Raw genomic sequence first — 21,447 nt, 5'->3', positions numbered from 1 at the left:
TAAGTTGTGCCCAATCTATTCTAATAACATCCACTCAAAACAAAGCAAAATTTTGATATTTCTGTTGCTATAAATAGCTAATTGGCTAATTTGGCTAATATTAGTAATATTTTATTAATTGGCCAATTTTTGTAATGAGCTACTTATAAATGGACATAGCTGGTAATTTCCCTTTATTTTATACATAGCTGTGGATTCAGTTAGAGTTAGGATGTGTTCTTTTACTCGTTTCCCCGATGTATATATTAGGAGTCTAGAATATTCTTAGTTCAGTTTTTCTCAGATGAATAAAGTAAATATCTCATTCTCTCTCTCTCCGTTCTCTCACTCCCAAATGAAACCCTAGCTAAATTTCCATCGACCCCGCTCGATTTGCAATGTTATCATGGTATCAGAACGAGGGTTTATGTAGATCCGAGGGTGAGTTGTGGAGCGGTATTACCCCTGTTGGTTGAATCGAAAAAAGTTACGAGTTTGCTTCTTTTTTTTGGTAGACCTGTACCTGAGATTCCAGTGACGATTTTTTCTTTCACTTTCAGGCGTTGATGTTTTTCTTCTAATTTCGATAAGTTTCTCTTAGTTTATCTTGTTTCAAGTCTCACTTCTTCTAGTAAAAAGGAATGAGATTGGTAACCCTAGTTCATTCCATTTTGCCTTATCTCTGCATGTTTAGGATCATTTCTCAATTCTGTTTCTGTTTAGTGATTGTTTCTTCTAACTTTTATCTTGTTATACAAGTTTTTCCTACTTGTTTTACTATGGTGAATTTAACTGTACCAGTGAACCTTAACCTTAGTTTTGATGGAACTTCGTATGGTACTAACCCTTCGAGTCCTCTTTTCATACACTCTTCTGACATTCCTGGAATGTGTATAGTCAGTACCCCTTTCTCTGGGTCTGGTTATGAGGGTGGAAGAGAAGCATGATAGTGTCTTTCTTTGCCAAAAATAAAATTGTTTTTGTTGATGGCTCTTGTCCTAGACCTTCTGCTAATGACAACCCTGCAAAATTGCACCAATGGAATAGGTGCAACAATAAGGTAATTTCATGGTTAACTAGTTCACTCTCACCAGTTATTGTTGAGAGTGTCCAATACTCAGAAACTGCTAAAAGAATTTGGAAACAACTGGAGCGTAGGTATGGGGCTGTAAATGCCACTAAGGTTTTTGAAATTAAAATTGAATTGGCCTCAACTCAGTAAGGATCACTTGACATTGCTTTATATTTCAACAAGCTGAAGAAGCTTTGGGACGAGTTGGGGACAATGCGTTGTAATTCATGTACTTGTGTTGCTAAGCCAAGTATTCAAAAAGACGAGGAGAAGGATAAGCTTCACTAATTTCTCATGGGGTTGAATGAAGTTTATGTGGGCATTAGAAGTAATCTGTTGATGACGCAACCTCGTCTTTCACTTGACAATGCATACAATTTACTTCTTCAAGATGAGAATCAAAGACAAGTTCATTTCATTCCTCACCTGACGCCAGAGTTTGCTTCTTTTTCTGCCAATATGAACAATAAGTCCTTTCCTCCAAAATAGTACAATCAGTAGATAGATTTTGATCAATCCAGGGGAATGTGTTCTGTAAGTATTGTAAGAAACCTTGACACATAATTGACAAATGTTATAAACTTCATAGGTTTCCCCAGAATTTCAAATTTAATAAAGGAAAGAGAGTGGTTACAAATGTGTCTACTGAGATTGAATGTCCATATCCTGGTCAGAAGTCTGCTTCTTCTCAGATCTATCATGCTATTCTTGGTCCACCTTATGATGATCAAGCCACATCTTTTCCTGGTTTGACCAAACAACAATATTCAAAGCTCACGTCATTGTTGCAGCAAACTCAAATTAGTTCTGACTCTGATTCTCAGCCCAAACTGATGGCTTCTGCCAACTTTGCTGGTAGTGTCTTATCTTCGCCTATTTATTTTGAAAATTATTCTCATGCTTATTGAAGGTGTTGGTTTATGTTTAGTCAACAATGACATTCCAATTGGAAGAGTTGGTGGAAAGAGTTGGTGTGGATGCTAGGAGGAAGCTTCCTCCTTTGATGCCACCCATGACATCAAAAGGAGGTAGTTTGATGTCACCAGTGACATCAAGAGGAGGTCTTTACCTCTATAAATAGATGCACTCCTTCATTTGTAGAAACCATCCCAAAAATAATACAACACATTATAGTCAGTAGAGAGTTAAGAGAGAAATTCTCTTAAGTGTAATTGGGGACTCTCCCCTTTCTTTGTTAATATTAAAAAGGTAATTGTTCTCTGGTGGACGTAGGATTATTTTGATCCGAACCACATTAAATCTTGTGTTCTTTCTTTTACGTTTCCGCTAACAATTGGTATCAGAGCAACATGATTCTTTAACGATCCAAGGAGGAAGAACAAGCAAAGATGAGTTCCATGAAGTTTGAAATTGATAGATTCAGTGGACGCAACAACTTCAATATCTGGAAGATCCAGATGATGGCGTTACTGCGGAGGGAAGGTTCAATCCATGCTATTGACGGAAAGTATCCTAAGGATATATCAACTCCCGACAAGGAGAAGATTGAAGGGGATGCATTGAGTGCAATCCAACTATCCCTTGCACCTAACGTGCTTTGTGAAGTGAGTACGGGTACCGAAGAGACGGCCAAACAGTTATGGGAAAAGCTAGAAGGGCTATACCAAGACCGATCAGTGACAACAAGGATGTTGTTACAACGGCGTCTTCACACATTTAAGATGGGGTCAGGTACTTCGTTACAAGATCATTTAGATGCGTTCAATAAACTTGTCATGGACTTACAGATTGCAGGAATTAAAAAGGGAGGAGGAGACGCTTGCATGTGCTTTGCTATTTTCATTGACTTCAGGATATCGTGATATTGAGAATTCAATGATGTATAGCAAGGAGCCTATCAAGCTTGAGCAAGTGCGGCAGGCACTTAACTCTAGTGATGTGCGGAGGCACATTGAAGGAGATAGAGATGACCAGGCAAGTGGGCTCTTTGTGAGAGGCCGGACTAGCCAACAGGGCAAGAGCAAATCAAAGCACAGATCAAAGTCTCATGTGAACTAGAAGAATACAGAGTGTTGGGGTTGTGGCAAGAAGGGGCACTTTGAACGAGACTGCCCAATGTCAAAGTCCAAGGAAAAGGCGAGTGCATCCACAGTTGAACAGGTACATGATTTTGATAATGATTATGTACTAACAACATCGTGTAATAATAATAGTAGTTATGGAAACAAATGGGTGTTAGACTCTGCTTGCACTCTGCATATGACGTTCCGAAAAGACTGGTTTAGCAGCTATGAGAAAAGTGGAGGAACCGTAGTAATGGGCAATAATGCAACTTGTGCAATAGTTGGCATTGGCTCAGTTCGGGTTCGCTGCCATGATGGAGTCGTGAGGACTATTACACAAGTCCGTCATGTTCCTGATCTGAAGAAGAATTTGATCTCCCTGAGTACTCTGGATGAACAAGGCTACAGGTACATGAGCGAAGCAGGAACTATAAAGGTGACTAAAGGTTCTTTAGTCATGCTGAAAGGCAAGCTGGAGAACGGCCTTTACACATTGGCCGGAAGCACCATTGTTGGCTCTGCAAATGCATCTACAGTGCAGTTATCTAATGATGACAAGGCAAGACTATGGCACATGAGACTGGGTCATATGAGCGCACGTGGACTGGAGATGTTGAGCAATCGTAAACTTTTGGAAGGTGAGAAGATCAGCACGCTTGACTTCTGTGAGCACTGCGTTCTAGGGAAGCAGAAGAAGGTCAGCTTCAGCACTGGCAAACACAAGACAAGAGGAGTGCTAGACTACATCCATTCAGATTTATGGGGTCCTTCTAAACTTCCATCGAAGGGCGGAAAGAGGTATCTTCTCATTTTTATTGATGATTTCTCACGAAAGGTTTGGGTGTATTTTTTGAAGGCAAAAAGTGATGCTTTTGAAGCATTTAAAGAGTGGAAGATTTTGGTTGAAAATCAAATGGAGCGGAAAATCAAGTATCTTCGCACAGACAATGGCTTGGAGTTTTGCAATGAAGAGTTTAATGAATTCTGCAAGGTTCATGGGATCTCAAGACATAGGACTGTCAGGCATACCCCACAGCAGAATGGAGTTGCCGAGAGAATGAACAGAACTCTTCTTGAAAAGGCTCGTTGTATGCTCCTACAAGCCAAAATGTCCAAAGTATTTTGGGCTGAAGCAGTTCACACTGCTGCTCATATTGTCAATCGATCTCCAGCATCGGCAATTGACTTTAAGACTCCGAATGAGGTATGGTCAGGTGAACCCTCTAACTATTCATACTTACGAGTATTTGGGTGTCCAGCTTATTATCACGTTAATGAAGGAAAGCTTGAACCAAGGGCTAAGAAGGCCATATTCGTAGGGTATGTGGATGGAGTAAAAGGGTACAAACTTTGGTGTTTGTCTTTACTCAAATTTATAGTTAGTAGAGATGTCACCTTTGATGAATCCTCTATACTTGATCCCCGTAAAGTTTCCGTGGAGTTTTCAGGAAACAAGAACGACGAGCAGGTGGAGCTTCCGGTGGAGCTTGCCAAGGAAAAGGATCAAGAGACTCAGGTTAAAGATGAGTCAGAAGATGTAGACCTTGAAGAACTTGCTGTCAATGAACCATACACAATTGCAAAGGGGAGGGAGAAGAAGCAGACACAAGAACCGGAACGCCTTATAGATCAAGCAAACTTGATTGCATATGCGTTCGTAGCTGCACAAGAAGAGATTAAGGTTCTGGAGCCCTCCTCATATATTGAAGCAACTTCTTGCAAGGATGTTGTACAATGGCGGTTAGCCATGACTGAAGAGATGGAGTCTCTTCACAAGAATCAGACATGGGTCTTAGTGAAAAGACAAAAGGGAAGAGGACAGTTGGATGCAAGTGGGTCTACCGAAAGAAAGAGAGAATTCCTAAAGTGGAAGATGTTAGGTTCAAGGCGAGATTGGTTGCAAAAGGATTCAGTCAGAAGGAGGGAATTGACTACAATGAGATTTTCTCTCCGGTCGTGAAGCATAGCTCAATTCGCGTGCTACTAGCATTGGTTGCACAATTTGACTTGGAGCTTCAACAGCTTGATGTCAAAACTGCTTTCTTACACGGTGATCTAGAAGAGACAATCTATATGGATCAACCTGAAGGTTTCCTAGCTGAGGGAAAAGAAGATCACGTATGCCAACTAAAGAAGTCTTTGTATGGTTTGAAGCAATCCCCTAGACAGTGGTACAAGAGGTTTGATGCATTCATGACTACACATGAATTCTCAAGGAGTGCATTTGATAGCTGTGTGTATCACAAGAAGATGTCTGGTAACTCAATGATTTATTTACTGTTGTATGTTGATGATATGCTTATTGCTGCTAACAACATTACAGAGATAAATGCTTTGAAGAAACTGTTGAGTAAGGAATTTGACATGAAGGATTTAGGAGCTGCAAAGAAAATCCTTGGTATGGAGATTTCAAGAGAAGATGGTGTTGTACATCTTTCTCAGAAGAGGTACATTGAAAGGGTTCTCGAGAGATTCAATATGCATATGTGCAAGCCTGTAAGTACACCATTAGCTCTTCATTTTAAACTTTCAGATTTACAAATGCCTCAGTCCGAGGATGAGGTGGAGCATATGTCAAAGATTTCTTATGCCAGTGCAGTTGGTAGCATTATGTATGCTATGGTATGCACAAGTCCAGATATTGCTCAATCTGTAAGTGTGGTAAGTAGATACATGTCCAGCCCAGGAAAGAGGCATTGGGAAGCTGTCAAGTGGATATTGAGATATCTAAAGGAGCTTCTGGTGTTGGTCTGACCTTTCGGAAAAGTGAGACCTTAAATTTGATAGTGTATTGCAAGCCGCTGTAGCTGAAGGTTTGAAGAAGAAGTTGGCCTGAGAAAACGAAGTCCTCCGAGCCCAAATTTAGAGGATGAAGATAGCTACTGAAAACCCGGAAAGGAGCTGAACAGATGAAAAATTATAAACGGTCTTAGGTGGAAAATGTGTGATTATTGGGGCCAATTTGGAAAAAACTAAGGGCGAACTAGCAAAAGCCCGAGCAATGTTGGCCAGGAATGCGGAAGAGCAGGCAAGTTTTGTTCAAAAGTTGAAGGAAAAGTACGATAAAGGAACCACGGGTCTGAAGAAAAAGCTCAATACCCTCGAGAACGAAATGGCCAAGCAATCAAAGAACTTCAAAGCAGAAAGAGAGCACTGCTATGCATTGATGTCACAACTAGAAGAGGACATGCAACAATTGCAAGAGCAAAATCATACGGCCACACAAGTTTTGGAGGCTAGGTCTTAACAAATTGGGTGTCTGCTCCAAAAGAAGGGCATTATCAGGGAGAGGATTAGAAGAATTGCTGACTATATTGGGATGAAGTGTAATGAATGCGAGGACATGACCAGGTCCATGTTCTTCGCTGCAGTGATGATCTTTGTTCGTCAGATAATAGATGACCTATATCGCCTCTAACAAGATATGGCACGTAGGCTTGCAGTGAGACCAACTGATGTCCCACGGGCCCTTGGAGCAGTATTAGAGGCACTTATGTAATCCTGATTTTATTTTCGAGTTTGTCTTTCAGTTCAATTTATGTGAACCAGTTTGACTAGGCATGAAGTTTAAGAAAAAATGAAGACTTTTAGAATTTGTGATCTTAAACAAGTCACAAAGGGCCCCAGAGTATTTATGTAGTTATAAAAGCTTCTCATTAAGGGCAGAATTGTAAGTTTAAGCTAAATTGTTACTAAATTTAGAAAGGGATCATTCTTTTTAGAACGGACCAAAAAGGAAATAGGTTCACATAAACCGGAATAGAGAGAGTATTTAATTATTTTTATAATAGTAAGAATTTTGAGATCAACTAAAACTATGTATAAAAATAAGGAAAACTTTGTATTTGTTATAAAATAAAGACTGTAAAGTAAAGACAAGTATAGAGAGAAACTAATATATTATTCGAATTCAAACTAATGTACACAATGAACTGAAATCTCTTCTATTTATAGAAGAAAGGAAGCTGTTGTGTAAGACGCTACTGTAAGCTGCTGATGCTGCTGCAAGCTGCAGTGTAAACTGCTACTATACAAGATATGGATAATCTTCTACTGAGAGTAATGTTTATCCATAACGGAGTACTGAAAGGATAAACTCATTGTACCAGGTATAGATAATCTTCTACTATGGGTAATGTTTATCCATAATGAAGTACTGAAAGAATAAGCTTATTGTACCCGGTATGGATAATCTTCTAGGGGGTAATGTTTATCCATAACGGAGTATCAAAAGGATAAGCTTATTATACCCGGTATGAATAATCTTCTACCGGGAGTAATGTTTATCCATAACGGAGTATCGAAAGGATAAGCTTATTATACCCGGTATGGATAATCTTCTATCGGGGATAATGTTTATCCATAACCGGGTACCGAAGAGATAAGCTTCTTCAGGAGGCTTATTTCCAATAGAGTACTAAATAGATAAACATTTTTCGGCAGAGTCCCATATGGATAAGCTTATTCAAGAAGCTTATTTACAACGTTGTACTAAATGATCATCCATAATATAATATATTTATAACACTTCTCTTTTAATGTTCATTAAAAGATAATGTGCCTCATTAAAACCTTACTAGGAAAAACCACGTGGGAAAAAAATTCTAGTAAAGGAAAAAGAGTACACATATTTAAATACGCATTACTAGGTGCCTCATTAAAAACCTTGTAAGGAAAACCCATGAGAAAAAATCTTAATAAGGAAAAAAGAGTGCATCGCGTATTTTACTCCCCCTGATGAAAATCTTGTTTCAAATATTTGAGTCTCTGCATTCTAATCTTGTATCTGCATAACCAATATGATCTGCACCATATTTGTTAGCATTAGCAAGATACATAAATGCATAACAATTGCACTGAGATAGAGTATTTCAGGACCAAGGAGTTCCTCATCCTTTTCTGGAGGTCGGAATGGATCCTTATTCACTTCAAGTGATCGAACACCCATTGGTGCACTTAATGGGTGCGCTTTGTCCATGTAAAAGCGTTTAATGACCCTTTCTGCATAGGCAAATTGATGGATAAGGATCTCGTCTGCTAAATATTCAATTTGCATACCAAAGACAATTTTTTTATTTTTCAAGATCTTTCATCTCAAATTCTTTCTTAAGATATTCAATTACCTTTTTGGAGCTCTTTTGGAGTTCTAAAAAGATTTATGTCATCAACTTAAACAACAAGTATAATAAATTATGATGACATTTTCTTTATAAAAATACATGGACAAATAACATCATTTATGTAATCTTCTTTTAGCAAATATTTACTGAGACGATTATACCACACGTGCCCAGGCTGCTTTAAACTGTACAAAGATCTTTATAATTTGATCGAGTACATTTTTTCAAGACTATGAATTATATGCTTCAGGCATTTTAAATCATTCAAGGATCTTCATATAGATTTAATCAAATAAGTCATATAGGTTATGACTTGTATCTAAATAGTATGACATCTTCAAGTGTCTGGACTGCTGGTCCGATCCTCACAATCTTTTATAATATTGTGCACTATATCGTATCAAATATATCGTCGACGATCATTTTGTATCAATTCCTAAGCGACATAACTTGTTGAGATCTCATCACTTTCTTTATTTTTAGTTACCTGAACTTCTTCTGGAGTTTCATGAAATGTTATGTCGTGGGCTCTTCTAGAGCTCATTTCCTCCTCATTATGATCATTTTGATCATTAGCTCCTATCATTTTTCAAGGATTGTTGCCTTTGGAACCGATTGGTCTACCACGCTTCATGCGTATAGTACACTCTATCCTTCAGGGACTTTAGTTTTAATAGGAGCATTTGCAGCTGAAATATGATATTTAATTTTGGATCAGCAAATGCTTCTGGCATTTGATTTGAATTATCTTCTGAGTGGGGATATACTAACGATAATTTGATTCATATAACATATTTTTCAGCTGTGTATTCCATCCCCCAAATGTTAGAAAAACTAAACATATATCCCCAATGTTCTTTGAGAAATATCTTTGTGTATTGTGGTAGAGAAAATAATCATATACCACACATCAAAAGATAGTAAAAATATTTGATTTCTGATCCTAAACCAATTGTTAGGGGAGGACTTTATCATATATCGTTGGTCTAATGCATACAAGTGCTGCTGTATGCAATTTATAATATCTTAGACCAACACATGAAGTTTTGTTCTCATAAGCAATAGTTTAGCCATTAGTAGGAGGTATTCAATGCTAAACCAGCTTGGATATAAACCAGCATTATCAAGATAAACTGTGTTGATTTCATAATCTGAAAGTTATGCTCTAAATTGAGAAAAGCAATCTCAAATGCCAAACTGCAGGTTGATAATAAACATACATGTAACCATCTTATATATGCATCTATAAGTGGTTCACATAATAGACGAAATAGCCCATATTCACCTTTTATATATTCTAGAATTCAGGGGTTTTAGTCCCAACTTTAGCCGGTATAATATTATGAGAACAAGCAGCACAAGAGAATTCTTGAAGAATTTTCTGGTTCTTCAGTATATGCTTATCAGAATTCTCAAATAACTCATTTAAAAATGGCAAATGAAAACTTCAAGTTTATCATGGCATGTGCTATCTCTTAGTAAACTTCTAGTTTACTATGACATAAACTTTTGCATTAGTAAACTTTCGATTTACTATGATACATGATGTAGTACAAATTGAAGAATAAGGCGGGTAACTTCTCACATACATATTATTTTACCCTGTATGATTGTGGAAACATAAAGATTTTCAATTTCCAATAATTTGTAGTATCAATATGATAGCCACTTGTATTAGTAAACTTCAGGTTTACTACAATATATGTTTTGATAATAATCATATAATATGAATGACATATTTTTATATAAACTCTTCAAGAGCCTTCATTTATTATCCACAATCTAATATTTATCGGGAACTACTGGTAGCAAGTGTCTTTTAGGCAAACAGTTAGATTTTTAGGAGTTGTTGATACATTTTGTACTATCAAATATTTCTCATACACTTCTGGTATCATGAGAGAAAATCACAATCAAATAAACAATGTAAAATAATTGTTTAAGCACAAGAAAACTCTTCTTCATAATATTTTCCTACTTTAGGAGGCAATTTCAATTGTGTTACTTCTTCAGGAGCAAATAAAATACAAAATATTGAGTATATATATTCTCTAAATTATATTACCTCTTCTGGAGGTGAATTGTAATATATTCACATCAAGAGCGCGTTCATATTTACCAGATTTATTAATATTGTCACATTCACTTCAGGAAATGGATTAATATTATCAAAAGTTCTCATCCTTCAGGAAATTGAATATAATTATCTGATTGCGCATTAATCACATCAAATTGTGATGCCTCAATCTCTTTTAAAATATTTACTACTTCAGGAGCAAATCGAGGCGTGCATTTAATATAGAGAATATTTATGTAGCTTATCTTCAATTGTAACCATAGAAAGCCTAAATTATCACTTCTGGTGATCATAGGCATATACCACTTCTGGTAGTTAACAAAATATAATTACAATGAGATATACGAAATATAACCACTTCTTGTGGTTGTATATTTCTTGCAAACTCTGCTAGAGTTTAAGTTGATCTAATAATGTTATCCATATTCTTCAAAATGACATAAACAAGATATATTATAGTAAACATCATTATCAAATCATAATTTTTCTTTATGTACAACAATTACATAACCATACTATCTATTACAAATAACAAAAATTAAAATATTTACATTTCTACAGATTCACCACCGATTACATGACTTGTTTCTCCTTCTGGGAGTGCAAGGTAATCAGTTACATCCAAATGCATGAAGTCTAAATTATCTTCAGAAATAAAATTTGCTTCAGCATTTTTCTCTGTCTTCTTTAGGGAGGCTTGATAAAGCTCAACCACGTGCTTTGGCGTACGACAGGTACGTGACCAGTGCCCTTTTCCTCCACATCTATAGCATGCATTATCTGCATTTGGTGTTTGCACCGCTTCATGCTTTTGTTACTTATTTTTCCACTGCTGGTGGTGAGGAGGGTTCTTTGGTGCATTATTATTACCATGATTAAAATCACGACTGGGGCCACGACCTCTTCCACGTCTAGCTTGGTGGAAGTTCGTCTCATTCACTTCAGGGAATGGACAAGAACCAGTAAGTCGGCTTTCATGGTTTTTCATTAATAGCCCATTATGTTGCTCGGCTATAAGAAGATGTGAGATAAGTTCAGAATACTTTTTAAATCCCATCTCTCGATATTGTTGCTGCAGGAGCATATTCGAGGCATGAAAAGTGGTGAAAGTTTTCTCCAACATATCATAATCAGTAATATTATCACCACATAATTTCAATTGGAATATAATTCTGAACATAGCAGAATTATATTCACTTATAGATTTAAAATCTTGTTGCCTTAGATGAGTCCAATCAAAATGTGCCTGTGGAAGAACGATCATCTTCAGGTGGTCATATCCATCTTTCAAATTATTCCATAGTATGACTAGATCTTTAATAGTGAGATATTCCATTTTTAGGCCCCCATCAATATGATGGCGTAAGAATATTATTGCTTTGGCACGGTCTTGGTTTGATGCCTGATTTTTATCCTTGATGGTGTCTGCCAGACCCATCGCATTAAGATGAATTTCAGCATCAAGTACCCCAAGACATGTAGCTTTTGCCCGATATATCCAGCGCTATAAATTCAAGTTTAGAAAGATTTGATATTATATAGAAAAAGAAAGTTCGTACCTCAGATACTTTCAAAGTATTTGCTCGAGATGGAAGAGTCTCGTACTGACAACGTGTTATAAAATAAAGACTGTAAAGTAAAGACAAGTATAGAGACAACAACAACAACAACAACAACAATAGCCCAGTATAGAGAGAAACTGATATATTATTCGAATTCAAACTGATGTACATAATGAACTGAAATCTCTTCTATTTATAGAAGAAAGGAAGCTGCTGTGTAAGCTGCTACTGCAAGCTGCTGTGTAAATTGCTACTGCAAGCTGTTGTGTAAGCTGCTACTATACCAGATATGAATAATCTTCTACTGAGAGTAATGTTTATCCATAACGGAGTATTGAAAGGATAAACTCATTGTACCATGTATAGATAATCTTCTATTGGGGGTAATGTTTATCCATAACGAAGTACTCAAAGAATAAACTCATTGTACCCAGTATGGATAATCTTCTACCGAGTGTAATATTTATCCATAACGGAGTATCGAAAGGATAAACTTATTATATCCGGTATGGATAATCTTCTATCGGAGATAATGTTTATCCATAACCGGGTACCGAAGTGATAAGCTTCTTCAGGAGACTTATTTCCAATAGAGTACTAAATAGATAAACATATTTACGGCGGAGTCCCATATGGATAAGCTTCTTCAAAAAGTTTATTTACAACGGGATACTAAATGAACATCCATAATATAATATATTTATAACAATGTTCAAGTTATTCAATTATTTTGTTCCTTCGCTGGACACCTACGAGATCAAATAAAATTTTGTCTAAAATAAGGAAAATTTTGTATTGAAGTTATCCAATTAATGATCTTTCTTCGATGGACATCTATTAATATTAGAATTCAACTATAAATTTTATTGAATAAAATCAACAACTATCTAACTAAAATTATCGTTATGCAGAAGGGAACTAAAGAGGAACTCATCAAAAAGCTATTCTATTAGCTTCAAAAGTCTATTGAAATCACTATTCGTCCTATTTTCTGATATTTATGCTACATCGAAGCGTTTGGACCAACTCATGTAGACCATCAAGTTGCAAGATCAGCAACAGCAGCTGCTATACAATTATGTGTCGGTGAGTCCGGAAAAAAAAGCTAATGATAGTATTACAAAAGCCTTTGCTAAAGAGAAGCATATTCCAATGATGTCAATTATATTGATTTTCTAACTGCAATCCTTGACTCATGTTGCAGTCGCAAGGCTTACTACACAACTTGCAAGAGTGCACGTCCAAATCACCAGTTCAAGAAAAATTCTTTTGAACGAGTACAAATCAAAAAAAAATTACTCAAAATATTTGAGACCCAAGTACTTGAATTTTTTTCTTCTGCTTCTTTTATGGTATGGAATGGTTTATTTGTTAAATTTGGGGCGACATCATATTCTAATAAGATACAATTTGGTGAATGGATTAAATTTGATTTTAATACTTAATTTTTTCAAAGTTGAATATTTGGGATTTGCAGGAAGGAAGAGACTTGCATATAGCATACTTCCTCGTGTCAACCTATTTCCTTTTTGGTCCGTTTAAAAAAGAATGGTCCCTTTATAAATTTAGCAATTTAGCTTAAACTTACAATTTTATCCTTAATGAGAAGTTTTTATAACCACACAAATACTCTGGGCCCTTTTTGACTTGTTTAGGACCACAAATTCCAAAAATCTTCATTTTTTTAAAACTCTGTCACACCCCTTTTCACCCCTCCAAAAAGATATGTGATGTATGTTATGGATTGTTGTGGGTTAAAGAGTTTTTCAAATTATTTGAAATAGGGATTACTTTATTGTTCAGAGTCGCCACTTGGAATTGATTTTTGGGTGTTCTAAGTCACCATTCATTTAAATCCCTAGTCAAAAGAAGGTTTGACTCTATTTTTATCGGTCCGTAAAAATAAAGTTCGAGTAAGAAATTATGTTGATCGGGGAGAAGGTACAAGGCATTCCCCGAATCCCGTGGTTCTAGCACGGTCGCTTTATTGACTTCAAAGTTGGCTTGAATTAATCTTGGACAAACTGTGATTTATAAGATTTTCATGTTTTACCTATTCGCTTTTATTTCTTGATTATTAGATTTATTAAAAAGATTTTTTGGATAAATTATGTTGTCATAACCATGCTACGCGAGCGAATGCGTGATAGAAACGAAATTTATTAATTTTAATCATAACAATGCTACGCAAGCGAATCCGCAGTTATGACAAGAATTATTAGTATATTATTACTTTTGAAAAATTGTTACAATTGAAGAAATTAATTTTTGAAATTTATTAAAAATTACTATCGCGCTACGCAAGTGAATCCGCGATCATGAGAAATGATAAAATAATGAATTAACTAAAACTATTGGATAAGGGATACAATTAATTGATTAATTTATTGAATGTTAAACAATCATGCTACGCAAGCAATTCAATGAAGGTAAAGCGTGTCTGCTATTTGCCTAGCGTTTAAATTAATTATTTAAAGTGATTAAGTTATTGAGGTATTAACTTCAATGGAAATTTGGCTTTTACTGAATCCACTTGAAACCTTAGCAAAAATTAAACAACTCATTTTTATTTTTGGTTTAATCATTTCACAATTATCTCAAAGACCAATAATGTACGGAAAATAATTAAGCAAACACAATATTAACACCAAATATCTAGCCGCCTATGGAATGGGACCTTACTCAAGTCATAAAGGCACCATATAAAGTGGTTAATGAAATATTTAATGAAATAAATTATTTTCCAATTTTTAGTTAATAAAATATATTTATTACATTCATCCAATAATTAAGCAAAATAGAATCTTTAAACCTCCAACAACATAGCAGTATCAAAAATGGAGTAAACATTATTACAAACCCAAATAAATATAAGTCTTAATTAAGCAAATAAGAGTAAGTTGTTTCTCGTTTTATTCTAACTCCTTGATAATGAGACCATATTAAAGCCACTTAAGGGATTATGACTTCGAAGCTATTCAAATAGTCAGAACCCAAGTGTTACGTTCATCCTTCCTTTCAAGATTAATTCATGATTCTCTTACTAGTTAGTGAGCAAACAATTAGCCAAACAATATTTCCTATGCTTGTGAACATTATACAAACTAGAGAATCACATGGATGAAAATTGTATAAAAATGCAACAATTCTATATTAATCATATTAAAGAAATTTAAAGCAAAAGAAAGCTAATCAACGATTATATTAGAATGTCACCAACTTCCATGAAACGATGTAGCTACAAATCTCAGCAAAAGGATAATAACAATACGTGAAGGAAATATTCAAGTAAACTTCAACGTGTGACAGATTATTACAAGAACTTTTAGTGAAGTAAAATCAATTCTTTTCTTAATAGAGACTGTTGCAACTACACTAAAAATTAACAGGTATGAACTTAAAACTACATTTTTCTACTTCTTTCGTCGTATACTACAATAACTCAAATCATTCATATATTATAATCAATAAGAATGGATCACTGAGTTCAATAATCTAAAATAACGGGTGGAACTCTAGCCCGGGAAGTCAAACATTTATTCACTCATCTTGTCAACAGAAATCACACAAGGTAATGACACAGCTATAGCACATCAACACCTTCATGTCTTCATTCCAAGCCAAATCAAATTACATTAAGAAAGAAAAATCAGAAAAGTACCTAGATGAAGAAACTGGAAGCAGTGAGGAAACATGCTTGAAAAGGAAAAATGGACAGCAATCCCAGCAAGAACGAACATCAATTCAATAGCCCGAAACCTCGACAATTACCCAGGAATAAACTAGCCACATTTGAATAGACAAGAAACTCAAAAGAAAACCAAAGAACCTTGAAAGACTCTCAGCTTTTTAGAGGATTTTTGCTCTCCGGAAACTCCTTCAAGTTCTCAAGTTTTTGTGTTATGATCAAGTGTGTAAAAGATGTTCTGAATATGTGTTAAGAGTGTTCCAGAATGTGTAAAAAGTCCTCCTAGATGAGGAAAGAACTCCTCTTTATATAGGAGGAGAAAGGACTTTGGGACAGATTTTATTTTGCCCAGAATCTGTCCAAAATGATGTATTGTTGACCAAAAATCTGTTCAAAACTAGAATTTTGGTCAATGAACAATTTTTCTTATCAATTGCGGACAGAATTTTGGAGTATTATACTCCAAAACAGTCTGCAACAGTTAAAGCAACCAAACAAAGGACCCTACACTCAAGTATTCTCTTTTCTTTCCCTTTCCTCTTAACTTCTCAAACCAGATTCTATGTTTAAACCAAACACATGACACATATTACTCAAATCTTACTAAAATACACTCATAACAGTTGAAGTGATAATATGCTAAGTATTTCAACACAGACTATCATCAATCATTCAACCTATAGATTATCACTTCATTAGAACGAATGAACTCATGACTTGAAAAGATCAATGACTTAACTAAACAAACTAACCATACTTCAGAATGAATCAAGATCATTGATGCCTTTAAAAGATGATCAATTAACTCAAATAAACAAGCTAACTGAACTTCATATAACCTATATCAATCAATTAACAAAAGAACTAACAAACAGAACTAGAAGCTAATCAATCTAACTGTCAAACGATGGTCTTCAACTAACATGAAACAACCCAACTACCAACTGCTAATCCCCAAACCAAAACACGATTTGAATCTAGCAAATATCATCTAGTTAAACATGAAAAGATAAAACGAGGTAAACTAACCGAACTGATCATGCTTCCCAGGATATGACAATCAAAACGGATAACACGACTAATACAAACAAGACTAAACGAGTGCATATTAACCAAAAGACTTAAACTTTGAAACAAAATGTATAATTCAAAATAATATACATGAGTCGAAACCAACACTTAAAACTACCTATAAATGATATAAATGATATTGAAGCAAAACTAAAACTAATTGAAATTGAATACTACCCAATTACATGAGATTAAATGAGATGGAAACTAAAATATGATCCTAGTCTTAATAAACAGAACCAAAAATCAGAAAAGAGCGAAAGGGATAAATGTTTTACCTCACGAGGATATCGAGGCCAACCCAAGCAGCGAGGAAGCACCGAGGGTGTCGGATGGTGGATGTCTGACATTAAAATGAGCGTTTCTTTCTACCACACGTTGAATCCAATGAGTTTCAATGTCATGCTAGAGAGAAACGAACGTATTTGGGTCGGAATAAGCTAAAACAAAAGGGGGCAGTGCGGTGGCGGTGGTTGCCACTAACACAAAGAGATAGAACCAAGCAAGACATACACGTATATGGAAGTCTTATGTGAAAATGAGGCGTGGAACTTCATCAATTTGGAAAAGAGAGGCTAGGGTTTTTTTCGAATTTTGGTAGATTGGTGAGGATTTGGAGGATATGAGGCTTGGATTCATGGAGAGGAGATTGGGAGGAAAAAATGTAAAATTTTGGCGTGGTTTGGAGGTTGGTCACCGCCGGTGGAGAATTCTGGCGGGCGGCGCTGGGGGCTTAGGTCAGTGAGAGAGGGTGAGAAGAGAGGGGAAGAAGAGGGGAATTAAGGGGAAATGGGGCCAAATTTTGGGGAATTAAGGGATTAAATACCTGGGTGGGAGATAGATAAGGGTCGTTGGATCAAGGCAATTAGACAGATGAGATTAGATCTTATATTTACTTATCAAAACGACGTAGTTTAGGTATGAAACTATGCCATTTCGTGATCTACTGGCAGCCCTATTTGGACCAGATCTGGGCTCTTTGGGCTTCTAAATTTGGCTGAATTTCAATTAAAATATACTAGCCCAATCCCTTAAACCCCCCTAACTATCTTATTTAGTCCTAAAGAAAATATACAAGTAGAAAGAAAAATCGTTTTGGTATATATAATTTAAAGGCGCAAACTAAAATATACAAATAAAAGGTAAAAAAATATTTTTGGTATTTTTAATGAAGGAAGGAAAATAAAAATGCGCAAATAACTACAAATCATCAAAATATTAGTATTTGTAGGAGAATTAGAAGCGAGCAAAAATTAGGTATTCACAGTTGCCTCTCTTTGCTCGAGAACATAAAAAGTTTTCGTGCAAAGAAAAGTGAACGCCATGGCTAATTTTTTCTCATGCATCACTAAAATGAAAGCATTTTTTGTGAAAAAAGGTGACCGAACCTTGCTTCCGAGGTTGCCTACATATCCTTGGCGATAAACGAATCAGATCCGTGTAATTCTAGGAAAATTTGGTAGCTGGGACTATGAGACACTGGAGTTAAGAATGTTGTTGTTGTTGTTGTTGTTGTTACTCGCTTCTTACATCAAAATAAAAAGAGAAGAGCACTACATATGTCTACAAACTAAGAGTACAAAATTCCTATCTACGTATCTTCTAGAGTTAAATCTTGATTCTTGACTTGCTCGCTTGTGTTGACCTTAGATTGGATCTAGATTCTCTTTGAAGAAAAGATTATGACTCAATATGCTTTCTGGATCAAATTTTTAGAAAACAAAACTTGAGAAGTTTTGTTGTCGACACGTTGTCAAAGTTAACTCCAAACTATCCTTTGATCGTCCTTCTGATGATAGCTGAAACTACAAGCTTCGATCATCATAACCTGTGCTCTGTGGCGAGGTCTGCAAAGCCATAAAAGACGAACAAAACGAACAAAAATTTTCTGCCCCAGTTTGGACTAGGAAAATTTTGTGAGTTATCAGCGAAAGCTATAAACGATCTAATTTATTGAAAGGCAGACGGAACTAGTAGTATAAACTAGATAAAAGAGATAAAGTTGGTAACGAATAATTGTGTAACCAAGGATCGGTACACTGTACTATTGAAGGGAAATGTAACCAGGGGCTGGTACCCTATCTTACTGGAAGGAAATAGAATTAGGCATTAACACCATGTAGTATTGACAAGATGTTGAATCTCTCCAGGTTAAAAAGGTTCTACCTGAGTAAAACTATATTAAACAACCTAAGCGAAGATTACTTCGACCCGAAACTATGAGCTGGATCCCCCTAGGCGAAACGGTTCTACCTAAGTTAAGCTACATAAAACACCCTGAGCAAAGAGTACTTCTACCTAGAAATATGAGCTGGATCCCCCAAGGTGAAAGGATTCTACCTGAGTTAAGCTGCGTAAAACACCCTGAGAGAAAGGTACTTCTACCCAGAAATATGAGTTGGATTCCCCTAGGCAAAAGTATTCTACCTTAGTTAAGTTGCGTAAAAAACCCTGAGCGAAGAGTACTTCTACATGAAAATATGAGCTGGATCCACGTAGGCGAAAGGATTATACCTGAGTTAAGCTTTATAAAACACCCTGAGCGAAGAGTACTTCTACCCGGAATATGAGCTGGATCCCCCCTGGCCGAGAGAATTCTACCTGAGTTAAGCTGCGTAAAACACCCTGAGTGAAGAGTACTTCTACCCGGAATATGAGTTGGATCCCCCTAGGCGAAAGGATTCTACCTAAGTTAAGCTGCGTAAAACACCCTGAGCGAAGAGCACTTCTACCCGGAAATATGAGCTGGATCCCTCTAGGCGAAAGGATTCTACCTTAGTTAAGCTACGTAAAACACCTTGAGCGAAGAGTACCTCTACCCGGAATATGAGCTGGATCCCCCTAGGCGAAAGGATTCTACCTGAGTTAAGCTGCATAAAACACCCTGAGCGAAGAGCACTTCTACCCGGAAATATGAGCTGGATCCCCTTAGGCGAAAAGATTCTACCTGAGTTAAGCTGCGTAAAACACCCTGAGCGAAGAGTACTTCTACCCGAAATATGAGCTGGATCCCCCTAGGCGAAAGGATTCTACCTAAGTTAAGCTGCGAAAAACAGCCCGAGCGAAAAGCACTTCTACCCAGAAATATGAGCTGGATCCCCTAGGCGAAATGATTCTACCTGAGTTAAGCTGCGTAAAACACCCTGAGCGAAGAGTACTTCTACCCAGAAATACGAGTTGGATCCCCCTAGGCGAAAGGATTCTACCTGAGTTAAGCTGCGTAAAACACCTTGAGCGAATAGCACTTCTACCCAGAAATATGAGCTAGATGCCCTTAGGCGAAAAGATTCTACCTCAGTTAAGCTACGTAAAACACCCTGAGCGAAGAGTACTTCTACTCGAAACTATGAGCTGGATCTCCCAAGGTGAAATGGTTCTACCTGAGTTAAGCTACGTAAAACAACCTGAGTGAAGAGTACTTCTACTTGGAACTATGATCTGGATCCCCCTAGGCGAAAGGATTCTACCTGAGTTAAGCTACAAATATTGAGGTGTGAACAATAGTGATGCATGCTGAAAATAAAAGAAAATGGAGATTTAAGGAGCTTACGTTTGGTGACATTCGTTCTTTTAGAATCGCCATTTTGCACTGCTTTGTTCCTACTTCAAACAAAGAATAATTTGTGAATTTTCAAAGTGGTGGTTGGTTTGTGGCCTTGATGCCTTTATGCCTTGAGTAGTTTGATTCATGGCCACTGCTGTCAAAGAAACGATTTTGTCAGCGTGGTACCTGTCGCGCCCATTTTTCTCACAAAATCGGGTTTATGACATTTGGGAGGGCAACTCATTCCCTTTTGGGAATTTGGATTTGAATTGAAGAGTCGCCACCTAATGATTAAGGTACATTAGGACACCAAGAGGGTTTTGATTTGAGTAACCAGATATTGGGTAAGGGCTTGAAATTATCCCAATGGGAAGATGTTAGGCACCCCTTAGGATCCACTAGTGTGGTTCCCGACCAGACTATTGTTGTGACTTTAGGTGCAAATAACATGTAAGCAAATGAAACTTCAAATAAGAGGGGATTTTCACATAATGGTTGGCAAATAAACAAAGTTGGAAAGAACTAAAAGAAAGCTGATTTTCGTTAAAGACAAAGTTTGAAATCTTTAGAAGAAACAAAGAAACAAAGGGAAAGGGGGTCCTAGGTTTATTAATAATATGGATCACCCCACACAATGCCCAATAATTACTCCTCAATGAGGGGCTACACGTGACATTATCGCGTGGTCATCATATACATATCTACCCTTCCCACCCCGTTAAGGTATTAAAACGCGGAATGGTCTCGTTTTACTTATTGCAGGTTATTACCCATCCCAATCTTATCAGTCCCGGAGGCATTTAGGAATACTAATCCTAAAGGGGAGGGGTATTAGGCTTATTTGTAGTTTCAAAGGCAAAATTCTAAGGCGACACACAAAACATGTATAGCAAATTAGGGAAAAGCACATAACAAGCAAAAAGGGCTCAGATACACCTCCTTTAAACAAAGAGGCACGTAACTAGCATGACTTACACATACTATTTAGGGCCTGATTAAATACTAACATGAGAGGACATAAAGGTTGAGGCAAACTGATTTATTATATAATTCAGATAAGAAGCCCGAATCAGGCCTGCCCGCTAGTTGTAGTTAATAGAACATATTCAGTTTATAACTTTACACTAAGGCTTGCCTAAGTGTTGGACAAGGATCTTATGGGCATGGAATCTACAGAATTCAGAAAGCAATGAAATAACAAGGTCTAAAAAAATAAACTGAATATGGTAGTCAAAAAGAAAAGGCAAGTTTTAACGAAGTTATAAGTTATGCAACTAATGGTACTTATTATTACTGGTTTTGCTCTATAC

The 21,447-nt window shown here is 36.5% G+C and overlaps 1 protein-coding gene across 1 annotated transcript; it reads left to right on the top strand.

The window, feature by feature from the left end:
• Positions 1-922: 922 nt before the first annotated feature.
• Positions 923-1,339, top strand: LOC138885137 (uncharacterized). The gene is made up of 2 exons (XM_070166039.1): positions 923-1,162; positions 1,235-1,339. Exons 1-2 carry the CDS (start codon positions 923-925, stop codon positions 1,337-1,339), a joined length of 345 nt encoding a protein of 114 aa, XP_070022140.1.
• The last annotated feature ends 20,108 nt before the right edge of the window (positions 1,340-21,447 follow it).

The sequence above is a fragment of the Nicotiana sylvestris genome, chromosome 2 (assembly GCF_000393655.2).
Source record: "Nicotiana sylvestris chromosome 2, ASM39365v2, whole genome shotgun sequence".
NCBI lineage: Eukaryota > Viridiplantae > Streptophyta > Magnoliopsida > Solanales > Solanaceae > Nicotiana > Nicotiana sylvestris.
The sequence above is the reverse complement of the archived record's forward strand: the minus strand, read 5'-3'. Positions and strand labels throughout refer to the sequence as shown.

Coding starts and splice junctions, on each gene's coding strand:
- LOC138885137 (XM_070166039.1), top strand. CDS start 923: ATGATAGTGTCTTTCTTTGCCAAAAATAAAATTGTTTTTGTTGATGGC. Junction 1,163..1,234: donor GGGCTGTAAATGCCACTAAG/GTTTTTGAAATT, acceptor TATTTCAACAAG/CTGAAGAAGCTTTGGGACGA.